The sequence below is a fragment of the Drosophila biarmipes genome, chromosome 3R, assembly GCF_025231255.1.
Source record: "Drosophila biarmipes strain raj3 chromosome 3R, RU_DBia_V1.1, whole genome shotgun sequence".
NCBI lineage: Eukaryota > Metazoa > Arthropoda > Insecta > Diptera > Drosophilidae > Drosophila > Drosophila biarmipes.
Genome location: NC_066616.1, coordinates 24659218 through 24684019, shown reverse-complemented (window position 1 = coordinate 24684019; position 24802 = coordinate 24659218). Strand labels below are relative to the sequence as shown.

General features: G+C 47.6%; 3 protein-coding genes across 4 annotated transcripts in view; 1 reads left to right on the top strand and 2 right to left on the bottom strand.

Moving 5' to 3' along the window:
• Positions 1–49: 49 nt before the first annotated feature.
• LOC108024774 (adipocyte plasma membrane-associated protein Hemomucin) lies at positions 50–2804 on the top strand. The gene is made up of 4 exons (XM_017094887.3): positions 50–289; positions 363–568; positions 626–926; positions 1260–2804. Exons 1-4 carry the CDS (start codon positions 174–176, stop codon positions 2341–2343), a joined length of 1707 nt encoding a protein of 568 aa, XP_016950376.1. The 5' UTR covers positions 50–173; the 3' UTR covers positions 2344–2804.
• On the bottom strand, positions 2744–3613 carry LOC108024775 (uncharacterized). 2 transcript variants are annotated; one of them, XM_044095568.2, is made up of 2 exons: positions 3302–3613; positions 2744–3197 (listed from the first exon to the last, which is right to left on the bottom strand). In XM_044095568.2, the coding sequence occupies exon 2, from the start codon at positions 3173–3175 to the stop codon at positions 2879–2881; it is 297 nt and encodes a 98-aa protein (XP_043951503.1). In that variant the 5' UTR covers positions 3176–3197; positions 3302–3613; the 3' UTR covers positions 2744–2878. The 2 variants fall into 2 exon arrangements, with proteins under 2 accessions (XP_043951503.1, XP_016950377.1); XM_017094888.3 differs by having other exon boundaries at positions 3328–3599.
• Positions 3614–5505: 1892 nt separating this feature from the next.
• LOC108024347 (dynein beta chain, ciliary) overlaps positions 5506–24802 on the bottom strand; it is a 38054-nt gene continuing 18757 nt past the window's right edge. The window contains exons 16-32 of the mRNA XM_017094248.3: positions 23478–23966; positions 22296–23267; positions 20873–21139; positions 19676–20721; positions 19061–19604; positions 18469–18983; positions 17657–18412; positions 17007–17595; positions 16303–16551; positions 14396–14872; positions 13873–14237; positions 9989–10127; positions 9754–9920; positions 8057–9701; positions 6847–7973; positions 6428–6622; positions 5506–6336 (exon numbers count right to left, since the gene is read on the bottom strand). Coding sequence (XP_016949737.1) covers positions 6237–6336; positions 6428–6622; positions 6847–7973; positions 8057–9701; positions 9754–9920; positions 9989–10127; positions 13873–14237; positions 14396–14872; positions 16303–16551; positions 17007–17595; positions 17657–18412; positions 18469–18983; positions 19061–19604; positions 19676–20721; positions 20873–21139; positions 22296–23267; positions 23478–23966 — 9642 coding nt within the window. The 3' untranslated portion in view covers positions 5506–6236. The remainder of the gene's footprint in view (positions 6337–6427; positions 6623–6846; positions 7974–8056; positions 9702–9753; positions 9921–9988; positions 10128–13872; positions 14238–14395; positions 14873–16302; positions 16552–17006; positions 17596–17656; positions 18413–18468; positions 18984–19060; positions 19605–19675; positions 20722–20872; positions 21140–22295; positions 23268–23477; positions 23967–24802) is intronic.

Sequence of the window (24802 nt, the reverse complement as noted above, 5' to 3'; positions counted from 1 at the left end):
CAAGCCTAACCGATAGTTCTATCGATAATTCTGACATACCGGCTCCGATGATGACTTTTGCGTTTTTTTCTGGTTGAACTTTGCCGTCGTGTCGCTTTCTTTGGGGATATTGCTTAAATTAAGCAACTTTTTGGGCTATAATTTGTGATCGGCGGGCACAGAAGGAATCAACCATGGGTCTGCTGTACGCGCTGCGCGTGAGGATCATGAACTTCATGATTTTCTTCCTCATCATCATCCTGATCCCCGGCCTGCCGCCGCGCACCACCTTTCCCTTCAAGGAATATGTGTGAGTAGTGCCCATTCCCATTGAATGTAGTTCACGCGGTCTAATCCTTGGAGATATCTCCCCGCCCCCGCAGTGTGACCCCGCCCAAGGACCTGAAGGGCGCCCTGGAGCAGAACTATCACCTGGACGGCGCCGAGCGACTGCTGGAGGGGCGTGTCTACGGCCCCGAGTGCCTGATAGCCCGCAACAACGAGATCTACACCGGCATCCATGGCGGTGAGGTCATCAAGCTAACCGCCAACCATGTCACCCATGTCACCAAGCTCGGCCAGCCCTGCGGTGAGTATTGGAGTCCCGTAAAGAGAGTACTTTCTATAATCTGAATCGTCTTTTCAGAGGACATCTATGAGGAGTCCCGCTGCGGTCGTCCCCTGGGACTGGCCTTCGATACGCAGGGCAACAACCTCATCATCGCCGACGCCTACTACGGCCTCTGGCAGGTGGATCTGGGCACCAACAAGAAGACCCTGCTGGTCTCGCCCGCCCAGGAGCTCGCCGGCAAGTCCATCAACCGTCCCGCCAAGATTTTCAACGGCCTCACGGTCGGCAAACAGGGCGACATCTACTGGACGGACTCCTCGTCGGACTTTACCATCGAAGACCTCGTCTTTGCCAGCTTTGCTAACCCGTCGGGCCGGTGAGTTCATCGCGAATTTAGCGTAACCTCTATAAATGTCTGGTAGCGATTAGGTATAGGGTCACAGTAAAACCTCACAAGTGTGAACTTCTGTTAGGGCTCGAAAGGTCAAATGGAAGGTATTCTGTTATGCTGATCTACAAAAACTCAGCACGTAACCACTCAATTAACTTTAATGAAGATTTTATTTAACAGCTTCCCCAGTAAGATTAGCTTGTCTACATATCCAATTGTGCAGTCTAGCCGAGGTTCGACTGTAAGACGAGGGAAAACCGGTTTCTCGATCGGGTCTAATGGCCACCCTAACGGTCCCTGCTTTCTTCTCCCTTCCAGTCTCTTCAAATACGACCGCACGAAGAATGTGAGCGAGGTGCTGCTGGACGAATTGGTCTTTGCCAACGGCCTGGCCCTCAGCCCCAACGAGGACTTCATCGTGGTTGCCGAGACGGGAGCCCTGCGGCTGACCAAGTATCACCTGAAGGGAGCGAAGGCCGGCCAGAGCGAGGTGTTCGTTGATGGCCTGCCCGGCTTGCCAGACAACCTGACGCCCGACGCCGAGGGCATCTGGGTGCCGCTGGTCGTGAGCTCCGACAGCGAACATCCCAATGGCTTCACCCTGTTCACTCGCTTCCCCAGCGTGCGTCTGTTCCTGGCCCGCGTGCTGGCCCTGTTCGAGCTGCCCTTCCGCTACCTGAACAGCGTCTATCCGAACAAGTTCTCGCAGCGATTCGTCCATTTCGTGGGTCACATGGAGAGCATCGGTGTGCTGGCGCCCAAGCGCACCACGGTGGTGCGCGTGGACTGGAACGGCAACGTTGTGGGCTCCCTGCACGGCTTTGACAAGTCGGCCTCCACGGTTTCGCACGTCCTGGAGTTCCAGGACTTCCTGTTCCTGGGCTCGCCCACCAATCAGTACCTGGCGCGCGTGAAGTCGCCCAAGGCCAAGCAGCCCACGCTCAAGGTGCGTAATGTTCGCGTCGAAGGCGATGGCCTGGAGGCGTCCATCGGTGTCCCACCCAGCACAACCACTCCCAAGCCCAAGGCGGCGCCCACTACAACCACGCCAAAGCCCACTACGACAACGACCACACCGAAACCTACCACGACGACGACGACTACAAAGAAACCAACCACCACTACGACCACCACCACTACTACAACCACCACAACCACTCCTAAGCCAACCACCACGAAGCCGCCGACAACTAAGCCACCTACGACTACTCCTAAGCCGGCCACTACGACTACTCCTAAGCCAGCAACTACGACAACTACCAAGCCAGCCAAGCCGACCCCCAAGCGCAAAGTGCCTGAGAATCCCGCGCCCGTCGAGGAGGAGATTCCCTCGGACACCACGCCCCCCAAGAAGGAGAAGCTCAAGGTCATCAACAAGCAGGGCGTCAAAGTGGAGCTCTAAGATCGCAGCTACGGCAGCGAACCGCCTGAGTTTATCGAGGATATTCCCAGTCGCGAGATTAGCTTCTTCACGTAGTCAAAACCTACTCTGTTTATTATCTCTACCCTCCAACATCTCAACTATTTTTGGGGAATATCCAGAACTTTCTTATTTGTCATGCTCCCAAAAACTCAGGCTAAAAGTGGCCGGTTAATTTTAGACGAAATGTAGCTAAATACTGACTAGCCGGGGATGCCTAGCTCAGATGATCCTCGAAGGGCAGCGCTTTATATGTTTAGATTTTGCATATAATTCGGTTTCGCTTAATCACTCTATACATTCCATTGCCACTTCCGTTTCCCTCCTCCATCTAGTTAAGTTTAAAGTAAACAATGGCCCTAAATTGTTGAATGCGAGCAACTTTTGATTTTGTACTGATTTTTTCTTATTTTCATTAAAAATAAAGGTATTTTGTAAACATAGACCTAAGCGTAATGAGGTTTTGGTTGTCTTAGAGTAGCATTAAATTAGGACTAGCCATTGGGCTAGCATTGGACTAGTTGGTGGACACCGATTGGCTGAGCTTGGCCCGGCTGGACGGCTCCTTGGGGTCCGTCCAGGCCCAGTCGGCGTAGTGGACGCAGCGGCCCAGTTCCTCGGAGTACAGCTGCGACTTGGGACAGCGCTGGAGACGGGCGGGCGTGCCCTGCTTCTCGCACACCCAGTAGGCGGTCGGGTCCCAGTAGTTGCGGAACATGCGGTTCATCTCGTCCAGACCCCGGCAGCTGGGCTCGCCATTGTGCTCGTGGGCTTGGCGCTTCTGGATGGGCAGATGGGCTGATGCGGTGGCCATTTCTTCGGTGGATTGGGGAGTTCTAAAAACGAAACCGGAACCGGGTGTTAGTCCACGATGACAGTGCGTGATCGGCGCATAAATCCGCTATATTTCTTGGCAAGCTCTTTGTCCCACATATTTTACCGAATTGAGTTTCCCTTTTCTCTTACCTTGTGCTATTTCTTGGTTGTCTCACGCTTAGCAGCCTGTTGCTCGCTGTTGCTGAGTTATTTCACTTCTGATTTGTCATACCGAATCATTTGCCACTTAAATACCATTCCGCCGGACGACGTCGGCGTCGGCGTCCGCTGCTCGGGGATAGATAGCGTTAGCAATGTCTGGTTCGAGGGCCGATTCCGATTCCCATTTCTACGTTGTCGGGCAACGAGCAGCTTTTATCTATGTATGAGCCCACGAAATTTGCACTGCCCGCGGAAAACTGAATCGCCTTGATCTTGTGGCACCGCTCGGGTGGGTGGGGTCGGTGGGGGTGGTGCTTAGGACCGCCCGCCCATTCGCAGCCCGGCCATGTGTCACGTGTAGCCTTCGTGGTCTGGGACATACTCCCGGCGAGAGTTAAACACATCGACACAGAGTGCCATAAATTTCGCACAAAAAACGAGCGCAAACATTTGGAGAAAAAATTAGGTAACCAGCTCTCAGGTTGAAGCCGCTTAGGCACTGAAAAAAATCGTAAGAAGTTAGGAACAACAAGCTCTCAGGTTGAAACCTCTTAAACACTGGAAAAAAGTAAAGCAGTATTCATAGTTACTCACTTTGAGGTATGATACATATATTATTTCGCAGTCTTATACACTGAGAAAATATTTACTTTAATAGTTATCAGTTCAATTTGTTTTTCCTTTTAGCGTAATTGAAGGGTATATTGTTTTTAAAACTACTAATTAAAATAATCTTTACATAATAAGTACCTGTTTATCACCATATTAGATTAAAGATACATGATATTAAAAACCATTAAATTAATTAAATTTTTTTAGGTGTTCGTTAAAAGTTTAAATATTTGATTAAATAAGATTTCCTTACTTACATTTGTTTATTGTATGACAAAATTCATAAAATTTAATTAGTTGAAAAAATATATAATTCGTTACCTTTATGGGCTATTTCTTATATTTTTAAATAACATGAACATGTAATAAATATAGTATATATATCTAGTTTCGGTATATTTTTCACTGTGCATTCAAGTAGATTTGATTTTTTTGCCAATAGTTTCTCCTTCTGCATTCCGAGGGCTAAGGTCAGAGGCCCCCAGTGTCTTCCGAGTAATGACGCCATCGGAAAATGTCAACAAATGCATATAGTTAGCACACACTAGAGGCAGTCAATAAACCCCAGCAATCCGCTAATTGGGGGTTCAGCGCGTAGACGGCCCCTAGTATCAGCCCGATCACGCATCCGCCTGGTGGCCGCGATGACGAGCCCCCCATTTTATAGCCCAGTCAGTAACTTTCCCCTCGCCGGGAGGCACACGTCCTCCTCCGTGTGTCACCTCTGCGCGATAAACGACACCGTATCACCTTATCACCTAACGAGGTAATCAGCCAAAAGCCAGACGTTGGCAAGACCCGGCGCTTCGTAGGCGTGTAAGACCAGTTATTGATTGGCGAGCGCGATTCACGTGATCGCCCAGTGGTTGGCGCTTATGCGAATTTTTCGAGCCCCAAATGGGTTCGACCATCGAAGCGGAGGGTCGAAATGAACTGGAAATAGGCGGCGGTCTGGCGATTGATTGTGTGCGCACGTGGTCGGCTGGTGGTCAAAGTCGCCGGGGCCTCCGGAGCACGAGCTTCCAGGACGGTCTGGCGATCGAGACGTGCCCGATGGGAGGTATGTCCATAAAAAGAATATCACGATCACCACTGAACTCCGGGGGGAATACTTCCTGCATGAGTCTAAAATATTATGAAACCGCCGATGTGCTATCTCAGCAGTTTCAGCTGGGGAATTTTTTCACAATCATTATCAACTTAGTAAGAAATTTGCAAATGTTGCCTCTGAATTCTTATCAAAAGTATTATTAGACCACTACTAGTCTAGCAGTTAGTTCCCATAAAAATTAATAAGACCTCTACTAGCTTTCCAATTGGGTTTAATAAAAATTCTTAACTTGAAAGGCAGTTGGAGAACGTTATCTAAAAAATTCTCACCCAAATATATACCCCATTAAAAAACTGGAACAGGTGGATTTTGATAGGTTAGTCACTTACCTCCAAAAGGTATTATTTCACAATTACTCTTTACAATTTCTAAATAAAACAAAACTGATAGTCCCATTAAAGCTTAAATTGCAAGTGGAATGATTCCGGTTCGTCATGAGTCTCATTAAAACACCAATTGTTTTTATACAAGTGCGTCACTGAACTCCAGAGGGAATATTCCATCCTCGGTTCGGCTAGACGCTGTCTACATTTGCTACAAGTAAAGATGCCAGAGGCTATCTATATAAGCTCACCCACAATGTATTTTCAAATGACCTTTAACTAAGACGTCACGATGAGCAGGCGAAATTATTTTGACACTATTCAATAACCCATTCTCCCATTCAGTTTCTGTGATATTTATTGGGATAGGTTAGATATATTTTAAGTGGGATATATAAATGTTATATAAGATTATGAATAATATGATATAGATATTAAACTGACTATAACCGGCTAAGAGTGCTCTTTACGCCCACGGTTTTTAGCTTGAAGAATTTCTCAAACTTGTTCGACGATTTCGTGGGCGATTTTACTTCACTTGGCAACAGGCAACCAGTTCGGCACATGATGTCGCATCCATTAGATAAGCATTATTTTTCCGTTTCGTCACCATTTCGCCCGGAAGCACGTGAGTTGCGCGTCCGTCGAAGTGCCGAGAGTTATAAATATCCACTAATTGATTAGTCATATATGCGTATATCGTGGAATCGGGGGCTTTCTCGCCCCTCGAGCGTTGAGTAGTTTGTGGAATGACATCGCATTTCACGAGCGTATTTATCTGCGGTGGGGAATACAATGGAATCGAATCGATTCTCTGCGATTTCTTGGTAACAAACACTACTATTGTGCATTTATGGCTGCAGCAGGAGGGCCACGCCCCCCAGGATCCAACGCGAGGGGCGTTCGCGTGTTTTCAGGTTAAAGGTCCACACGTAGGTATTACCCCGCGACCTGCAAGGAGCAAAGAGCCGTCAGTCAATTAGCGAAGAGGGCAGACAAAGGATGGGGCGGTGGAGCAGCATCTTGGGGAATGTCCACCCACCTGGTCTTGTACAAAGGACACTCGTAGACGCGCTGCAGCTCCTGCTTCTCCTGGACAATGGACTTGATGTAGATGACGGGCATGGCGCAGAGCATCTCCTTGGGCCGCAGGGTCACAATGGAGTTCAGCTGGCAGTCCCAGCTGGCGCCGTCCATGTACAGGTCGTGGACAAAGGCGCCCTCCATGGGCGGCAGGCTGTGCGCAAAAGGGGGGGAGGTCAAAGGGTCGCAATGGCAGACAAACAATTGAGATAAGAATAGCTTTCTTAAACTATCTGCAGTTTAAAATTGCTCTTTTCAAAGGCAAGACTTTAATGCTTTTCAATCGCTATATTCTTTTCTTTTTGTAATTTATCGATTTAATTTAGAATTTTGTTTGCAACTAGATTAAAGTTAAACTAGTTAGGCTAGCATCCTTACGTGACATCGTCCTTTTGCTTCTTGGTAACATCGCAGCTGATCAGCATCCTGTCCAGCGGCAGGTCATGTTTCCGGGCACTCTCCTGCATGATGGCGGTGAGAAAGCTCTGCGGATTGAAGAGTCCTCCCAGCCAGATGGCGCAGGGCAGCTTGAAGTCATTCAGCCAGCCGGCCAGCTCCTTGATGCGGTGCAGCAGATCCGCGAACCAGGACTGCAGGCCCAACATGCTGGGATACGCCAGGCGGGCCCAGGCTCCGGGCACATGATCGTAGAAGATGGCGTGGTCCAGGCGCTCCATCTCCTGGGTAATGGTGAGCTCGCCCCTCAGTCCCAGCATCAGTTCTCGCAGGGATCTCTTAATCTCCCTTATTAGAGCGTTCATCCTTTCGCATTCCTGCAGAGCGACGACCACAAAAGGCGTCTTGCGCTCCACGCGATTGAGCAGGGCCTGGAGGTTAAACTCGTCCTGCAGCTTGTCCAGGAAGTCGTCGATCATGATTTTCACCAGCTCCTCGCGCGGTGCTCCGCAGTGGGAACTCAGCTCCGATTCCCGTGGCTGCAACTCAAAGATGGTGCGCAGCAGCTGCTCAGAGGCGGTGGTCAGGAAGCCAATCTCCGCATTTGGATGCAGGCCATAAAGCAGCGGACTCTCCTCCGGCAGCATTTCCGTGATATACGAGTGATAGCCCTCAAAGTCGAGATTCGGAGGAGCCGGAAATCCGGGACACAGCTCGAAGTCGCCATCGATAAGGTCCTGCTGGAGCAGCTCCTCCAGATAAGTCTGGCAAAGCCGGCGATCCCAGTCGTCCGTGATGTGACCCCCGTACATAATCTCGCCAAAGAGATAGCGCAGATCCTCCCAGGGAATCCGATTGCTGCCTTCCAAGTAATTGTGCAGTACATTGGAGGAGATGGTGAGGTCACCAATATTAAAAGGGTACACCTTGTTCCAGCCTTGTGGTCCGAATTTGCGCCTCTCGCCCGCCACCGCATGGAAATAGCAGAGGGCGAAGAGGATCGACTTGAACTCCGCCTCCTGGGTGCACGTTTCCAGGGCGTCCTGGGAAAAGTTATCCCATGCCTTGTGCAGATTGGCAGCCATTCCAGAGGGAGGTTCATTGACCACCTGTAGAGAAAATGACCGATAAGTATAAGTGTTGAGAAAACAGCCCTTGGAAATATATTTTACCCTCAAAGCTAAATACTTACCTTCAGTGAGGACTCCAGGATGCCCTGTGGAATCACATGGTACTGTGGATCTGGAGCAGGTTCGGCGCTGATGAAGAGCCTGAAACTGGACTCGCCCTGCGTCTCGCTCTGCAGCACAATCCTTTCGATGAGCTTCTCCAGCGTGGGCAACCAGTTGACCACCAGGTGGATATTTTGCAGGATGACCCATTGCTGACCGGAGGCCAAGGCCTGAATGATAGCCTGCTCCGCCAGCAGTTCCTGACCCTGGCCCAGCGATATATTCACCAGGGTATCTGATTCCGAGTGGAAACCCTGTCGCTGGCCATAGCGCTCCACATCCCTTATGGGGTCCACTCCTGGTGAGAGGATGAAGAAGGCCGGAGTAGCTGCATTCAGCTCCTGGAAGATGGCTCCAAAGGGTGGGGTCTGGATTTCGGCATACGAGCGACCCATCGTTTGCTCCACAAATTGCCGCATGGCATAGGTCATGCGATCTGGCCTTAGGGATCGGATGATGCACAGTTTCTGGAGCGGAGTGCGGTGCTTCCACTCCCCTGGGAACTGTTCCCTTTCGGGGGTATCGCTGGCCATGAATTTACGCCATCTTTTTGTATAGTTCTCCATGTCCTTGTCGATTCCGTAAAAGTGTTCTATCAGAGTCAAGGACTTAATTCCTCCCCAGGCACTGCGACTCACAAAGTCCAAGGGGGATAGTGTGCTGGGATCGTGGGGAAAGCGCAGCAGGAAGTCCGTTTCATCCTTGGCCACCTGCTCGGCGGCTATAAGGATCCTTAGGGTCATGTGCGAGGTAAAGGTCAGCTTGTCCGCCTCGAAGAGTCCCCTTAAAGTATATCTATAAGTCTGCAGGGTAATGGAATCCACCAGGTGAAGCACCCTTCGCTCGTAGTTCTTGGATTCGGAGGCCAAGGCAATGGCCTGTCGAAAGACATGCATAAAGGACTTTAGCGAGAACTTATAGATGGGATTTATACGACTTAAGTCGGTGAGTACAAAGTACAGAATGGCCGCTCTTTTGGCAGCCGATCTATATATATTCCTGGTATCATCAATCTGGAGAGTAGTAACCCTCGCCTCCCTCACTTTCGTCTCTATTTCGTCCACAGTTTTCTTGGTGTTTTCCAAATTTATCACCAAGGCATGGTCATCCAGCACATTCTCGCCGGATGAAGCCAGCCTGGCCAGCAGCTCATCCTCGAGAGCTTTCAGGGATATCTTGAACTTGTTCTGCTGCACAGTGACCTCCGTTTTCATCTGCTCCAGATCGGGTCTTTCTATTTTCACCACCTCTGCCAGCAGCTGCTCCTCCAGGCCATCTGGAGTTACTGTGAAGTTAATCAGAGTAGTCTGCGCCTGCATTTCCGGTTTGTAATGGGGGTTGGCCATTTTGGTGTGCAGAATGAGCCGGAAACTGGCATGAAACTCGATTTCCTTGTCGCCAATGCGCAGATAGCGACCTTTTTTGATGAGAGCTCTGCTGAGCAGGGGCTCCAAAACGGTGTCCATTGTCTCCTCGATCTGCTCGATGAGCACGGTTTCGCCCTGAGAGATGCTCTTCTCCAGGGCCTCTAGAAAGCCTTTTTGTCGCAGTCGTAAAACCACTAAGGAAGAACCAAAACGGTTCTTGATCCATTTGATACCCTGACTAAAAGGGCACCTTTAGATTTAATTTATTATTAAATAGAACCCAAACCTACAGTTGCGGATCAATCATCAGAGGCCATCGCGTGGAGTACTGCAAAATGGTGGCATTCTCCGTGGACATTCGGTCCATGGGCAGCCCCTCGTTGTTCCAGGCGGCTATTTGGGCATCATCCGAGAAGAGGGCCAGGGTATCCACGCCCTCGGTGTGCGGAATGTGCGGCTGTTTAACCAGAAGGAGACCCAATTTAAGTTTGTAGCTGGGGGAAAGCAAAAGTGCCCTCCACTTACATCGATTTTGCGAAAGTTGGGCAGCCACATCTTGAGCTGCAGTTCCTCACGGTAGCGGCGCGTGAAGCAGCCCACGTACGATAGGAACGAGGAAATTAGCAGTATATCTCCGGGCAGGGTACCAATCTTGGCTTGCAGGCTGTGGAGGGGCAGGAAAAGAGGCAATAAAAAAGATGTACACTCAAAGAATAACTACCAACATAAGTGGTGTATCACGACTGAATAATGTTCGATTGAAAGTGAAAAAAACTATTTTTTTCCTTCAAACAAGGCGAATAAAAAGGTATGATTAAAAACCTTATATACCTTTCATTTACATTATGTAATTTTTTGAAAGCAAGTAAAATTTCTTGTATTTTTATCGGTGCAAAGTAGGTGGTAATCTGCCCTCTTTTGATGCTAACAAATCGTATAAATTACAGCGGCAGCAGGAAGCTAAAGGTTGCAGCATCCTCTGCAGCCTTGTTCCTCTTGCATTTAAATTTAAATGAGGGGAAATTGAAAAAATAATGATGTCGGAGGAGGAAGTAGCAAGTAGTTGTTGCAGCCTTTGTTGCTGACATTCCTGTTGATAGGGGGTGGTCCTAAAGGCGGGCTGCTGCTCAAGTGGTTGCATAAATTATCGGAAATTGCTGCATGCCAACTCTTATTGAAATATTTGAGCTTATTATGGCAAATCCCCCGGGGGTTGCTGTTTGGATTTTCCGTCTAATAGAAAGGACAACTTTTTGCCTGGCTTACTTAAGCTATTTTCAATTAGTTATCTGCTGTTATTCCCTCTTCGCCGCACCAGACGCACTTAAAACTCAAAACGACAATGATTTATGCTCATTTATATGCACATTCATATGTTTAAAAGCGATTCTATGTAATTGTATAATCTAATAATTGCTCTTGAAGCAGAGTCCTACGAATGCAAATAGAAGAGGGTTTAAAACGGACCACAAGGAGTGGAAAACCCCCAAGATTCCTGGAAAAACACACTTCATACCAATAACAATGGCCGCACATAGATCGATTTTGATATCCTCAGCACCCCACTACACCCCCTGTCAAAGGATTCGAATGGACGCTCCTGGCTGCCAGTTATGTGGCATAATTGTTTTTGCAGAAAATATTGTGTTGAATTTTGGTGAAATACCTGTCAGGTGGCATAAGAGCATTCTCATTTAAAACAGATAGTATTTTTCGAAGGCAGCCCGACCATGCCAACAGCTCCAACGGCAATAACAACAATAAGTTGGCAAACAAATGCGTGTATCCTGCAGGATCCCCGTGTGTGTGTGTGTGTGTGTGTGTGTAATGTCATTGTCAAATATGCAGAAATTTATATGCAAGTCAGAGCGGCTTACACACACACCTGTCCGAAAAAGGGGCGCCTTATCGCCCAACACCACCGCCACCCACAAAAGGTACAAACAATTTGCTGTTGTGGGTCAAATTATATTTTCATAAATATTTGAACAATTCTCACTGGCAAAGTCGTGCATGGGGAAACCAGTCCAGCAACCAGAGGCTGTTGCTCCTTTGCCAGTGCATTCAATGTCCAAAGGTAGCCCCTAACCCCTGACCCCCACTCTCCGCCCACCGAACGTACATAAATTCAGAACCCAACTGAGTTGGGAAATTTTTCATTTTTCGTAATTCAATACGTATTTCATATGCATTTATATTCCGGCTCCGGTTCCCCCGGCGATTTAGCTGCTGACGCAGCCCATTTGTGGAGTTCTCCACAGGTTCGTCTGCTCTGCAGTTGTTTAGGTGCGAAAAATTCAGTACTTTACCCGCCCCAAAACCGCCCAACATCATCATCACCATCGCCGATGGACGCCCTTTACGGATTTTCTTTTGGCTTGCACGCGCACTCAATTGAATTTCAATGAATGCAGCCCAGTCAATGGGCAGCCAAAGGTGTCGGAGTGCTCTGCGTGTTGTACTGCATGTGCCATGTACACATAGTACCTACGTACCGAACCGAACAGAACCGAATTGCCATTGACATCTATATGAATTTGATTAAGTTTTTTGCCCCCAAATGCTTATTGCACGTGGCCCGATGGTTTATATAATTGATAGCTGGGCACCCCACAGCTTTGGGTGGTGAATTCAGGATATTCATGACCTCAAAAGGTTGGATTTTCATTAGTTTCCCATTCAGCGGGCATTAAAACGTAAAGTTTTAATGTACTCTTTGAATTTGTTTAGTAAATTCCGACTAGATTTTGGGCAAATGATGATAATGTCACCTAGTGAGAGCTTTTACCTATGGAGTCTCGTAATATTGGCTTTGGTCACACACTGCATGTTTTCCCAATCAATTTTGATAGGTTTGATTTGGCTTTCGATTGGAGATCAAATAAAATGTTGCTTTATGTCCTTCAAGCTGGTTAAATTAGCAATGTTTTTGGAAGCAGTTATCGAGTTATGGGTTAAGCTAATTAAAACGGTTTTAAGGTTTATCAAATTCATAGAGACAGAAAATATATGGGACTTTTAAATTATATTTTTTTTATATACAAATGTGAGCCCTAAAAAGTTTTCTGTTCTAATTCATATTCTACATGAGAAGTTCTTTGTTTTCCTCAAGTTAAAGCCCGAAAGTATGCAGTAATAATTGAAGATAGAGACTTTAATTTACTAAATAAACACATTTTTTCACCAGTTTATAGATATACAACACTTTTTACCGCAGGCTCAATAAAAACATCTCAGCTGTAAGAGTAAATTCTCCATTTGACAAGCATGAAAACATGTTGCACACCTCGAGGCGCTTAAATATATCATGTAAATTTTGCATTTTCAACGACTGCAGCTATGATGCTTATACGTAATCCATGGGGGGATGCCATTGCCATTACCCCTTGGTTCCATCACGTCCTTCAAAATCCTAATAGGCTTTGCCTACTCCTGCTCCTCCTCACACGCTGCTTTCCCTGCTTTCTTCGGGTTTCATCCTTTTTCCCATCACCTAGCCGCCCATTGTGCCAACTTTCACACTTGTCAACTGCAATTGTTGGCCTGTTAGGCAGCCGCCTTGCACCTTGGCTCGACATTTTCGTGGCTCACGTCACCAGGACGAAGGAGGAACAGGAGCAGCAGGAGCGGGAGCAGCAACAGATGGGATTAGCCCCAACCTTCGGAGCCACTCGGTATGACAAGTTTGCATACCCGTATTTGGAGTACGTGCCTCCGGTGCGAAGCTGCTTAAATGCATTTCGGTTAACTGCCAATGATTTTTGCAAATTGCCACCGGTGCTCCTGGCGGTTCATTGCCTTCCGATGAGTGCGCAATCGAGTGAATGAGCCCGGTTCGGGGACCTCGCAGTCCTGTGCGCCAAATGGGAGCTAGTAAATAAAATTTACGGCCTTTTGTTGCCGCGGTGGCCCGCAAGTAAGCGAAATTCGCGTGCACTTCGGGGAAAAAGTCACTAAAGATTTTATCAGGCTTATAAAAAAATAAAAACAAATAAATAAAGTTAATATACCAGAAACAAAAATATTTTATAGATTCCAAATGGCTTTTAAGATATAAACATACAAATAACAAAGTGTTCCAAATTTAAGGAATTGTGATCATAAAGATAATTTTCCCCATACAGAAAGGTTATCTCTATTTAATAATTATTTCGCCAATAATCTAAATTATTAAATAAAAACCTTTAAAGGTGCCTCAACGCGCTTACTAATCTTTTCAGTTCATAATGTTGTTTAAAATATTTTTCCAAGTGCATGAGACCCTCATCCATCCCCTTCAGAAGTGGCAGGCAAAGCAATTACAGCTATGGCCGACGCACACAGAATGTAAATTAAATTTAATAATTGATTACGCATAAATGCAGTGCACCAGCCACTGTGAACCGAGCCAGCACCGCCGCAGGACTCACCTGTGGACGGACTCCCTCCAGCGGACATTCTCGTTGGCCAGCCCATTGACCAGCCGGTGGGCCAGGTCGATGGTGAAGGAGGTCTTGTCCGCCTCCCGCTGGCACCGCTGCTTCTCGGCCACCGCGTTCTCGAATTCAGCCTGAATCTCGGCCAGCTTGGCCTCCAGGTTGTTGATCTTCCCCTTGAGGTATTGCAGCCGTTCCCTGGCCTCCAGCAGCTCCTGGTGCGAGTCCTGCAGAGCCTGCTGCTTGGGTCCTACGATCAGGAAGACCTGGTGGTAGCGGTGGAGGTTAATCACCCAGGCACAAAGGCCAGCAGCAGCCACCGACTTTTGCACCACCTTGTCGGGATTGAACTCGGGGTCCTAGAAATGAGAATATGTTTTAGAATTATTATACATCAACATAGAAGTAATGGCAATTTTAACAGAAGATTAGAGAAAAAATGGTTTTTATAACTTTAATTATTTAAGATTCAGGATAACTAATTTCCTTAGTGTATCATAAAAGGTATTTATAGTACCTTGAGATATTCCTGCAGCGTTTCAATGATATTAGGGTGGATATTGTCCTTGTTGTAGTTCAAGAGATCGTTGAGGAACTGGTCCACCCTAACCATCATTAGTTTGGAGGCCTTCCAGCTGCGATCCCTGGGGATCTTTCCATTACTGGCCAGCAAAACCATGACGGCAGCACACACATTTACCACCGCCTTGGGTGGCGAGCCAAAGGACTTCAGTTCTGTTAGGTTATTCTTATTCAGGGTGTTCAGGGCTGCTTGGGCGGCCACCAGGGCGGGTTCCGCCTGCCGCAGATCCTCCTCGCACATCTTGGTCTTGATGGACACATCCTCCTCGATGATCCGCACCCGTTTCTCCTCCTCGGAGGCCGTGTATCTTTCCCGCTTCACCTTTTCGCTTTCGGCACTCACAATCACAATCAGTTTGTCGGCCGCCGCGTTTTTGGCCGCCAGCTGAACCTCTTGGATGGCCAATTGGTGCTGCGGGCGGAATTAGAAAAACCGCCAAATTGCGTCAATTGAAACTCAAAGCCAGAATCAAAGTGAGCTGAAAACTTTCACCGGGGGACGGGCGAAAATAATTAAAGCCACGGCACGATGGCTCAATATTTACGCAGAGCAACTTTTGCGCCAAATTGCGGAAGCATCAATACAAATACAAGTGAATTTATGTGCCAGAAAAACGGCAGAGATGGCACAGAAATGTGCGGAATTCTTAGAATATTTACGAAACTTAAGATTTAAAAATAAATTAACCTAACTGACATAATCACATAGCATAACATAACATATGTATCAGCAATATGTATTTAGATAGCCCCTCGTTTAATATATTTATTAAAAAACTTGCTGAAAATAATACATTTTCCTAATATTAAATTGGTCAGGAAAACATTTTTCTTTAAATAAACCGGCCTTCTATCTTCGGTTTAAGCCCCATCACTAAAAAGCCCGGGTTGATGAGAAACTCGAGTTAAAACTGGCGGGTTGAGCGCCCCCATCGGCGTTCGGGAAAACTGAAACGGCTTTTGTTCGGCTGAAACGAATTCAATTTAATTCAATTAGTTTAAATAACATTTGGCCTGCTGCCTCACACTCGTGCCTGGCTGTTGTTTAGCGCCGCGGAACAAGTTCGAAGCCATGGGGGCCCACACTGCGTATACGCAACGTAACCGGAAACGGCGCTTAAAAACTCAAAGAATGGCAGAGCGGCCTTCCGCTTCTCCGGTTTCCGCCATTGATGTTGGCCGCGTTGAACGAGTGGAGCAGGGCAGCAGATTTGCTGCAACAACAATTCAATTAAGCGCACTAATTGAATGGCCGACGCGTCGCCAGCGGATCGAATGGCAGAGTACTATTGAATTGAAAGCCGATGCCCAATGATGATCGATTTTGCGGGCACCCTGCGTTCGTGTTTAATTAATATTTGATAGCAGGCAGACAGCAGTTTTAACTCTGCCGAGATTGTAATACTTTTAATTCTTTTTTGGGCCTCACAGCCAGGGGCTATCGTTTTGGGGCCCTACATGTAAGGAAAAAAATGTGGTTGATGCAGAGCGCGGGGAAAAAAGGCTGTGTGAAATTGAGTAAAAGAGAATTCGGGATGAGTAATAAATTAATGGTGGGTGCGAGTTTAATTGGGGGTTTAAAAAATGGTGTTGATTTAATAAATGAAAATGTATACAAAAATTGTAAATATAGTTTTGCATTTCACATATATTTTATGATGTTTGATCTAACGTTTAGCGGACTGATTTTATTTTCCCTTTTGCCACATTTTAATGAACTTTACCACAATTCGCTGGCAGTGTATTAACTCCCGCGAACCGGACTCACCGCATGCACATTTCATTCTCATCTGCCATATGGTCACCATGCCGTCCAGGTCGTCCACTCCATCATTTACTCACCTTCAGCGTGTCCACCTGACGGGCGCACTCCGCCAGCTTGGACATTCCGCTCTGCAGACGAGCGATGCGCTGCGCGAACTCGCCGTTTTTGTCCACCAACAGTTTGCGGTAGAGGAAAATGTATTCGAGAAAAGTTTTCGGGGTCGTGTAGTTGTAGCGTTTTTCATTCTGCAGATAAATCCTCGATATCTGATTCACGGTGCCGTGGACGTAAGCCATAAAGCAACCGATGGGCGGCACCAGGGCGGGCTGCATGGAAATTTCGGGTGGGCGAGAAGGGTAGAAGGCACATGGCTCAGGTCAGTCTGATGTCGTCCTGGTGCCGGGGACTTAAAGTGTCCGGCGTGACGGTTTGCAGTTGTAAATTGTGCCCGGCAGACGCATAAATAAAGGGTGCGGGAAAGCAGTACACTCGGAAAATAATATGAGATTGGTAACTAAGTTTTGGAATCAATATTAACAATTAAAAAAAAAAATTTTTGGAAAAATGGGGCAGCAGAAATCTCTTGATTTTGGAAATCTTAAAAAAAAAACTGTCTAAAAGTATGCAACAAGTGTGTTCTAAAGATATGTATTTTGCATACTCTTCGACACCTTCAAATTAACTTTCAAAATTATGTCGATTTCTATCGATGAAAACTAACTATTAACTTATTTTGAAGAGTTCGAATTGGTTAAAGATGTATCTGAGTGTAGCTACTAACCTCCAGAATGCCACTGATTTCGTTGAGGAACTTCTGGGAAACGGACTCCAGGGCGCTTTTGGGCCACTCGTGGAACCAGTCGATGGCCGTCCGGCTGATGATGGCCGGAAATTTGCGAGCCCGAACCCTGAGCGTCTGACCCACTGGCGAGAAGCAGAGCACCACTTTGAGGAGTCGCCTCACCTTCTCCACAAAGTACCGCCAACAGTTCTCCTTGGTGTCCAGCGTACCGCTCTGCTTCACCTCGTTGCGGATTCCATTTGTAATGGTGTCCAGCTGGTCGTCGTTGAAGAGCTCGGGTATCTCACCGGAGGCCAGCAGATCATTAATCAGCATCAGTACAGATTCGTCGGGTATCTGTGCATCCGAGATGAGGAACACGGAGGCCAGATTTTTGAGGCCCACCTTCATGTAAAGGCTGCCGATTTCCTCTCGCATATCCAGCAGACCAAATCCTCGCTTGATTTGGATTTGTGAGACATTAAGTGAGGATATAAAGGCAGCCAAACGGGCCAAAGTTTGCTTCCCGGAACCTCCCACTCCAATGAGTAGAGCATTTCCCCGGGGACTCTCCAGAATGCGATTAATGCTGGATGTTTACAATAAATTAATATATTATAAAAATAAAATATTATTTGGTTTTCACTTACCGACACACGTGTATCATGGCATCCTCGAAGAGGACCAGGTTCATGTAGCCCACCACCTCATTATAACTGGCCTGGGCCTCTATAAGCAGTTGGTAAAGTGAGTCCCAGCTCTTCAAGGGCATATATTTCTGGTCAACCAGTGACTGTGCAAAATGGCTGTATATAAGGGGTTCTGCAAACACAAAGTCCTCGTCAAAGTCCTCAAAATCCTTCTTGAATATATCTCTAATAGAGGATTTAAAGGATTTAATGTCATAGGGATCCACCAAGCGATCGTGATAGACCCGAAAGGCCTCGTGCACGTAGAGCCGCATGAGTTCAGAGGGTCTGCCGCAGACAGTTCCTCCATAGCCGGAGGCACCTCCTCCACCCGCCGCTGCCGGAGCACCCACGCTGTTCATGAGACCTTGATAGATGCCCGTGAGATCCCTCAGATTGAAAAGGTAGTGGAACTTCAGGGCTGTCGGAAGAAAGGCATACTCCACTCTTCGGTGAAGGGCAATACCCACTTTCACCAGTAGACTTCCAATAGACCGAATCTCCTTGCTGAAACCCTGGGCAGGACTCTCCAGGTGGCCACTCAAGATGCTGCCGTAGATCTGGTGCAGCGTATCCTCGCTCGGAGGAGCCACTGAGAAGACGCAGAAGTGCCGCTGCAATCGTGGATCGATGGTGAAGGAGCCGGCCGTGGGATTCATGCAGGCTGCGAACTGGCAGTGGCGAATGTCCTTCAGCTGCAGCCGCTGGCGGTCGTACCTGGTTAGGAGGGGACTCCTCTGAATCAGAGATTCTGCAGTAGACACCCCACTCACCATTGCCTGTAGTCCATGAACTGTCGCATAATCGTGTGCGGTTGAACGGTGCCATAGGCATCCACCTCGGGCATGTTCAAATCGTTGACAAAGTAGATGAGCCGTCGCTTAGGGCCACTTGGAGCATAGCACCGACCCGACTTCTTCTCCAGCGGACGGTCGAGCATCTTCTGGAATATCTCCGAGCTGGTGTAGAAGTTGAAGTGCGTGGCCTGCACGGTGGTCAGCAGAGGCGTCGCCGAGGAGGAGGCCTTGCGCCGCACAACCCCGGAGGAGCCCGGAGGATTCACCAACTGCTGCTGCTGATGGCTGTCACCTGTTGTTAACGCCACCGTTGTAGAGACCGACACTTCGAGGAGCTCCTGGTCACTGGCATACTGACTGAACAGCTCACGGAAGATGGCACCCTTGCCGCAGCCCGAGTTGCCCACCAACATGCAGGCCAAGTTGCGGTCAATGAGCAGCTTGAGGAAGTGAACCAGGCGAGTGGTCTCCGCAGTGGAAATCAGCACATTCTAGATGGTAATATATAAGAATTAGAAGTATTTTGTATCTGTATCTTCAATATCCCCCAAATTAAATTTGTATTCACCTGCAGTGGGGTTTCGGAGTCGATTTGCCCCTCCAGTGGCTCCTGGGCTGCCAGCTCAGACCAGGGCTGAAACTTTAGGGTCTTTACATTCAGTTGATGGTCAAAAACGGTGCCCTGGCTGGGCAACTTAATGTCCTTGAACTCCCCCGTCCACCACTTGTGGAACTCGCGGTGCCAGTCGATTATAACATCCTGACTTAGGGCAGATCCGAAGCCCCAAACGGTGGCGTACACAAAGATCGTTTCCAGCGCCAAAACCATGGCTTCGTGGGATAGTTCCCCGTGGTGTAAATTGTGAGGGTTCGCTGCTCCCACAGCTCCACTTCCTCTGCCCCTGCCATCCGTTCCGTTACCCTCATCGCTGTCCAGGAGGCACTCGAGCAGGTGGCACGTCATCTGGATCATGGCCATGTCCGTGATGGGAGTAATTCGCCGGAAGTCACGCTGACGCTGCATAAGGCAGGGAAAATACTTCTCGAAGAGAGTGGTCAGGATACCTCGCTCAATCATGTCCACCCGGGTTTCCAGCCAGGAGGAGACATAGCTAGGAGAAAAAGAAAATTATTGTTTATTAAATTATTAACAACTTTGTGTTATTGCCTTTTGAGTACTCACGGTGACCATCCCAAGTCCTGCGGATTGATGTAGAGAATACCGGCTCTGGAAACTGTGGCTGGAGTGGCCGCCTTGAGATGCCCCACCTCAAAAAGCAGGCGCATCTCCCTCTTCAAAGAAATCCTTTCATTGCTGGCCAGGGTCAGAATCTTGTTGTCGTCCATCAGGGTGTTGAGACTCTCGATCCACATGGGGTCTATGTCGCCATCCAGGACAATCCACTTGGGATTGCCAGGTGGCATGTTGGCCTGCTCCCTCATTATGGAGGAGAACAGGCCATCCTTCCACTCCCTGGTAGTGGGATTCACAATGCCAAACAACTCATCATTGGACAGAGCTTTGGGATTGAGGACATGGCACACGGGCTTCAGCTTCTGGATGCGATAGGTCTCGCGAAGTGTTTGCCAGATCTTGGTCTTTCCAGTGCCCGCATTGCCCACTATAAACACAGAGTGTCGCACATCGAGGAGCTCCTGGAGCTGCACCACCTTCATGAGGAATCCCTCCTCCGGCTGCAGTTTTATTTCATTCACTGCCCTTCGAATGGTCTTCTCGAACTCAAAGACCCGCTTGCGTGGTACATCCAGGGCGGGGAAGAGGTCTCCTATCAGACCCATAAATATGGGCACATCCTCCGTGACAATCTTGGGTATATTGAAGTCGCGCAACGCCCGCATCAGGACCTGATCCTCCGGCCTGCTGTGGTCGTCCCGCTTGAGAGTGCCGGCCACCACCAGGACCGACTTAATGGCCCGCAGACCCCAGTCGTAGTGATCCTGCTTGGACAACAGCTCCTTGCACAGCGTGTACAGGGTGATAAATTTGCGGGCCAGCAGACGGGCATCCTGGAAGCCCTCGGCCATTAGCATAATCTCACAAATCAAGGCGAAGTCCGGCACAATCATGGCGCATGGCCGGAACAGGGTCTTCAGGTTCTCCGGCAGCTCTGTGCGGCCGGCGTATCCTGGATTCATGGTGATAAAAATTCCAACCGACGGCTCCAGCGAAATGCGCTCGCCCATAAAGATAAATTGGGTTTTATGCATCTGTAAACAGAGGAGGACGAGCACGAGCAGTACAGCGAGGTCCAGGAAAAGTAATCAATGCAGGATGGTGGACCATGGAGGTGGAGGAAAAGGGAGACTGGGTGACTGGGAGACTGGGTGACCGAAATCAATTTGCAAGCGGACGGCGTACCTTTATCGCCTCCTGTATGGTCTTCACCTGGACGGCCACCACGGAGAGGACCTCCACGCAGATGCGATTGAACTCGTCAAAGCAGCCCCAGGCTCCCGTCTGGGCGAGTCCTTTGTAAATGTTGCCACAAGATTTGTAGTCCATTTGCTCCGAGCAGTTGAAGACATAAACCATTACGCCCAGGGCGCGTCCCAGGTCCTTGGTGGTCTCCGTTTTCCCAGTTCCCGCGGGACCAGCGGTTGCACCGGCCAACCGCAAGCGCAGCGACTGCCGGGGAAAAATGGGGGAAAAATCACGGAAAAGGTGGCATATGTATGTAAATTTCAAGCAACATTTATTTTCCACTAACGAGTTGTTTAATTTGCCACCGCCCGAGGCGAGGGCGAGGTGGTGCTGCACCACAAAACTGATGATTGTCTTGTTAATGGCTCCTTTCGCTGCGGTTTTATGCAATCACCTGGTTATGCCTCCTCCTCGATTCAAATTTATTTCTCAATTCTCTAGGATTTGTGGCCTCAAGGATGTTGTTAAGTTGGAAGTATTGTGCTTATGGAAAATAGGGCAGGATAAACCAAGCTAAGCAGCTATCTGCCAAATAAATTTGTGGTTTTGTGGGAGCTCTCAAGTTGGAATTTAAAAGCTATTTGTTAATGTTTTAAATAGGCTTTTTTAATAATTGAGGCTCGAATTTATAAGGTAAATCAGGCTTAGTATAAAATAAATGCGCCCAGTTAGTAGTTGGTTAATTATTTTGTTACTCATCTGCCTGATATCTGTGTAAACGGATTGTTAAATAATTACCAAATTTGTAGAACAGAGGAAATTAAATGCTATAGGAGAATATGATTTGATAGTATTATGATTTCATCTGACACATGATTTTCAAATGGAAATGTTTTGTTTTGACATCTATGACTGATTCTGTCCGATATTAGTTTCGCACCTTAGTGTGGTGCAACAATTCGACACATTTCCATTTTTCCAACAATATGATTCGAAGGTGTCAAAGAGATAACGTTCAGAATGACAGTCGGGCATGAAATATGCGCCTGTCAAAGCAAAAATCTGCGCTAATTGCACACGCAAATACATTTAATTTATTGAATTTCCGCCCTTTTCTCCCTTCTGTCACTCACAGCTATCATTTCGAGTTTCTGTCTCGATTGGCTTTAACTAGCCGCCGCCTGGTTTTAATATATTCAAGCCACGGGACATTGGCTTTCAATTATTCAAAGCCGGGCCATGGACTTTACATTTGTAGCGGATTTCCGCTGCTAAATCCATTAACGCCCCCTGGCAGGCGTTGAAAGGGTTTATATTTAATTCAGGACTCGTTAGAAAGGCTTTGCCCGTAACTACAAAGTGAAAGTGATTTCCCTTGAATCAATTAGTATTGCTAATACCCGCTTGTTTTTTCACTCACCTGTGTTAAGGTGATATAACAGCGATCCGTTAGGGGGGTAATTACTAGACGCGAGGTGTTCCCCAGATATTCGTAGGCATATCGGAACTCGGCATCGCAAATGTTGGCAAAGCAGTCCTCATCTCCTCCGCCGCCACTGATGGCCGTGCTGGCTCTTCCGCTGGAACTGCCCGCCTGGTCATCGTCCCATCGGTGACGCAGCTGACTTTGCCACTGGAAGGCCAGCGAATTGTCCACCTTGGAGGCTATGATCTTGCCCACCACATCTCGGGAATGCACATCAATGGTGCAGATGGTCATGATCTTCTGGCGATCTCCGGGGGAGAGTTCTCCCAGGAGCAGGTTGATCAGGGCATTCAGCTGGGCAATCTGCCGCTTGTGCAGCTCCTTCATCACACCCTCGTAGCCCTCCTCCATGCAGCCAAAGGATCGGTTCACATCCGCTGTCCAGCTGATTTGGCTGCAGCAGAGGGCCACCTGGGCTGGCCAATCGTAGAGCCAGAGCTCCCGCGGCTTCTCCCCGAAAACCCGAAGGGCTCTGCGGAACAGCTCGTGCAAGGTGCTCCTCATCTGCTGGATAATGGCACGCAGCCACAGTTCCACTCTCCCACCGCAAACTATGTAAGCTGGCTGATCCGGATCCGGGGAGACGAAGGGCACGTACTCATCGTTCTCCTTGGAGTGCATGCCCAGGGCATTTGGTGTGTTGGTTTCATATTGCAGTCGAAGTATGGAATCGAATAGTTTGATAAGATGTCGGTCGATCACTTGCGGATTGTTTCCATTTGAAAGGATGTCCAACAGGTCGGCGGCGGAGATGAAGTAGAAGCGCGGGAAAGCCAGTCGCTTGGTCTCCAGGTAATCATTCAGGGCCTTCTCGCAAATTGCCAGGCGCTGTTGCAACTGCAGCAATTGGGCAAGGACATCCTCGTGGCGCAACACCACCTGCATAACCACTCGAACTTCACTGACCTGGAATATGGTTCGTATTAATGGGTTAACTCATTCCAACGCATAATTTTTACATCACTTATATATAATTATAATTCAGCCTAGAAGTATGCGACAGTGTGTAAGTTGTTTTAAAAATTACGGCTTTTATTGCATTCTTTTTGACACTTCTGGTTGTCTTTTTTCTTGCATACTTTGAGGCATTCTTATCATATTGCTGGCATAACTCACTTTGGCCAGTAGTTCTGTAAAATCCTTATCGATCCTCTCAAAATTGGCCGCATCTGCTGGCAACTGGGCGCGAATATCCGCGGATCCAATGAAGATGCACTCCAGGTAGATCCACTTCCGCTGCACCTCAAACCAATTGACAATCAGAGTGTCTATGCCTCCCAGGACCTTTTGCCAGTGGGTGAGCTTATCCAGGAGGTACTCAATGTGCTTCGAAGTGGAGATGTTCTGCAGTTGCATCTGGTTGTCGTCCAGCGTTTCAATCAATTCCTCGGATACCTTGAGCAACTGGATGTTGGGACGCGTGTGGTGCTGCTCCAGTTCGAATTCCAGATGAGCCCACGTAGCCTTGATCTCGTCGAGCACCTTGGTCACCGTCATCTCCTTGATGGCCCGGTCCACGGTGTTCTTAATGTCTTCCTCGTGATGCTGCAACTGCAGGGTCAGCAGCTGGGCCAGTCTGGTGGATTTGTTGCATTTGAACGAGAGCTGTGGTGTGGAAATCACATATAAAGCATACGCAGCGATGGTCTAATTACTCAGTAATTTGAAACTTGAATACATTTCAACGGCTTCCAGAATATCTCAGGAGGTGTACAAAAGGTAGGAAAATCAATATGAGATTATGGCCAAAACACTGTGCTGCATTTTATTAGTTTTTAGAGGATTTATGCCTATCTAAAAATTGATAAACAAACTTAAAATTATGGAAAAATAATTAACTTAGTCTTACGGAGGTATCTTTTAGGATATTTTATGTAACTTGTTGGCTGATCTATAAAATAAAATAAGTTAAAAGTAGATAGGGCATATTAAAAAATATTCACAACTTCTTTTACCATATTACTATTATAATATATATAATTTATTTTGTAGACCAGTGCTATTGCTATTACTATTATAATATATATATTCTATTTTGTAGACCAGTGCTATTGCTAGCTTCGAATTCCAGTTAAGGTTTTCTCCGTTGGCCTGGACACACATTAATAATCACAAATTTTGACTGAATTTCGGCAAATTTAATTAACAGTACTGAGCAATGCATTCCTTTGTCGCCCCCGGCTGTGCGAGCCAAAAGCCCTGCTAAGCCAATTGTTAGTACTATTATGTAATGGAGCCGAGCCGAACGCCCCAGAAACTGGAAACTGAAGGCATCTCGCTCAACAATGCACATAATCCCGAAACCATGAATGACCGACGGTTGGCTTGTGGCAGTTTTCTGATTGGGCTTAGATGAGCAAATGCGATAACTACATTTTAATTCATGACATTCGATGAGAGAGGGGGGAACCTGATTTGGTTGTGATTTTCATTTACACTTA

Bases quoted from the DNA above. Each gene is read 5' to 3' on its own strand.
- LOC108024774 (XM_017094887.3), top strand. From the start codon at position 174: ATGGGTCTGCTGTACGCGCTGCGCGTGAGGATCATGAACTTCATGATT. The intron at 290-362 runs GTGAGTAGTGCC...CCGCCCCCGCAG, and splicing joins TTTCCCTTCAAGGAATATGT to TGTGACCCCGCCCAAGGACC. The intron at 927-1,259 runs GTGAGTTCATCG...TCTCCCTTCCAG, and splicing joins TTTGCTAACCCGTCGGGCCG to TCTCTTCAAATACGACCGCA.
- LOC108024775 (XM_044095568.2), bottom strand. From the start codon at position 3,175: ATGGCCACCGCATCAGCCCATCTGCCCATCCAGAAGCGCCAAGCCCAC.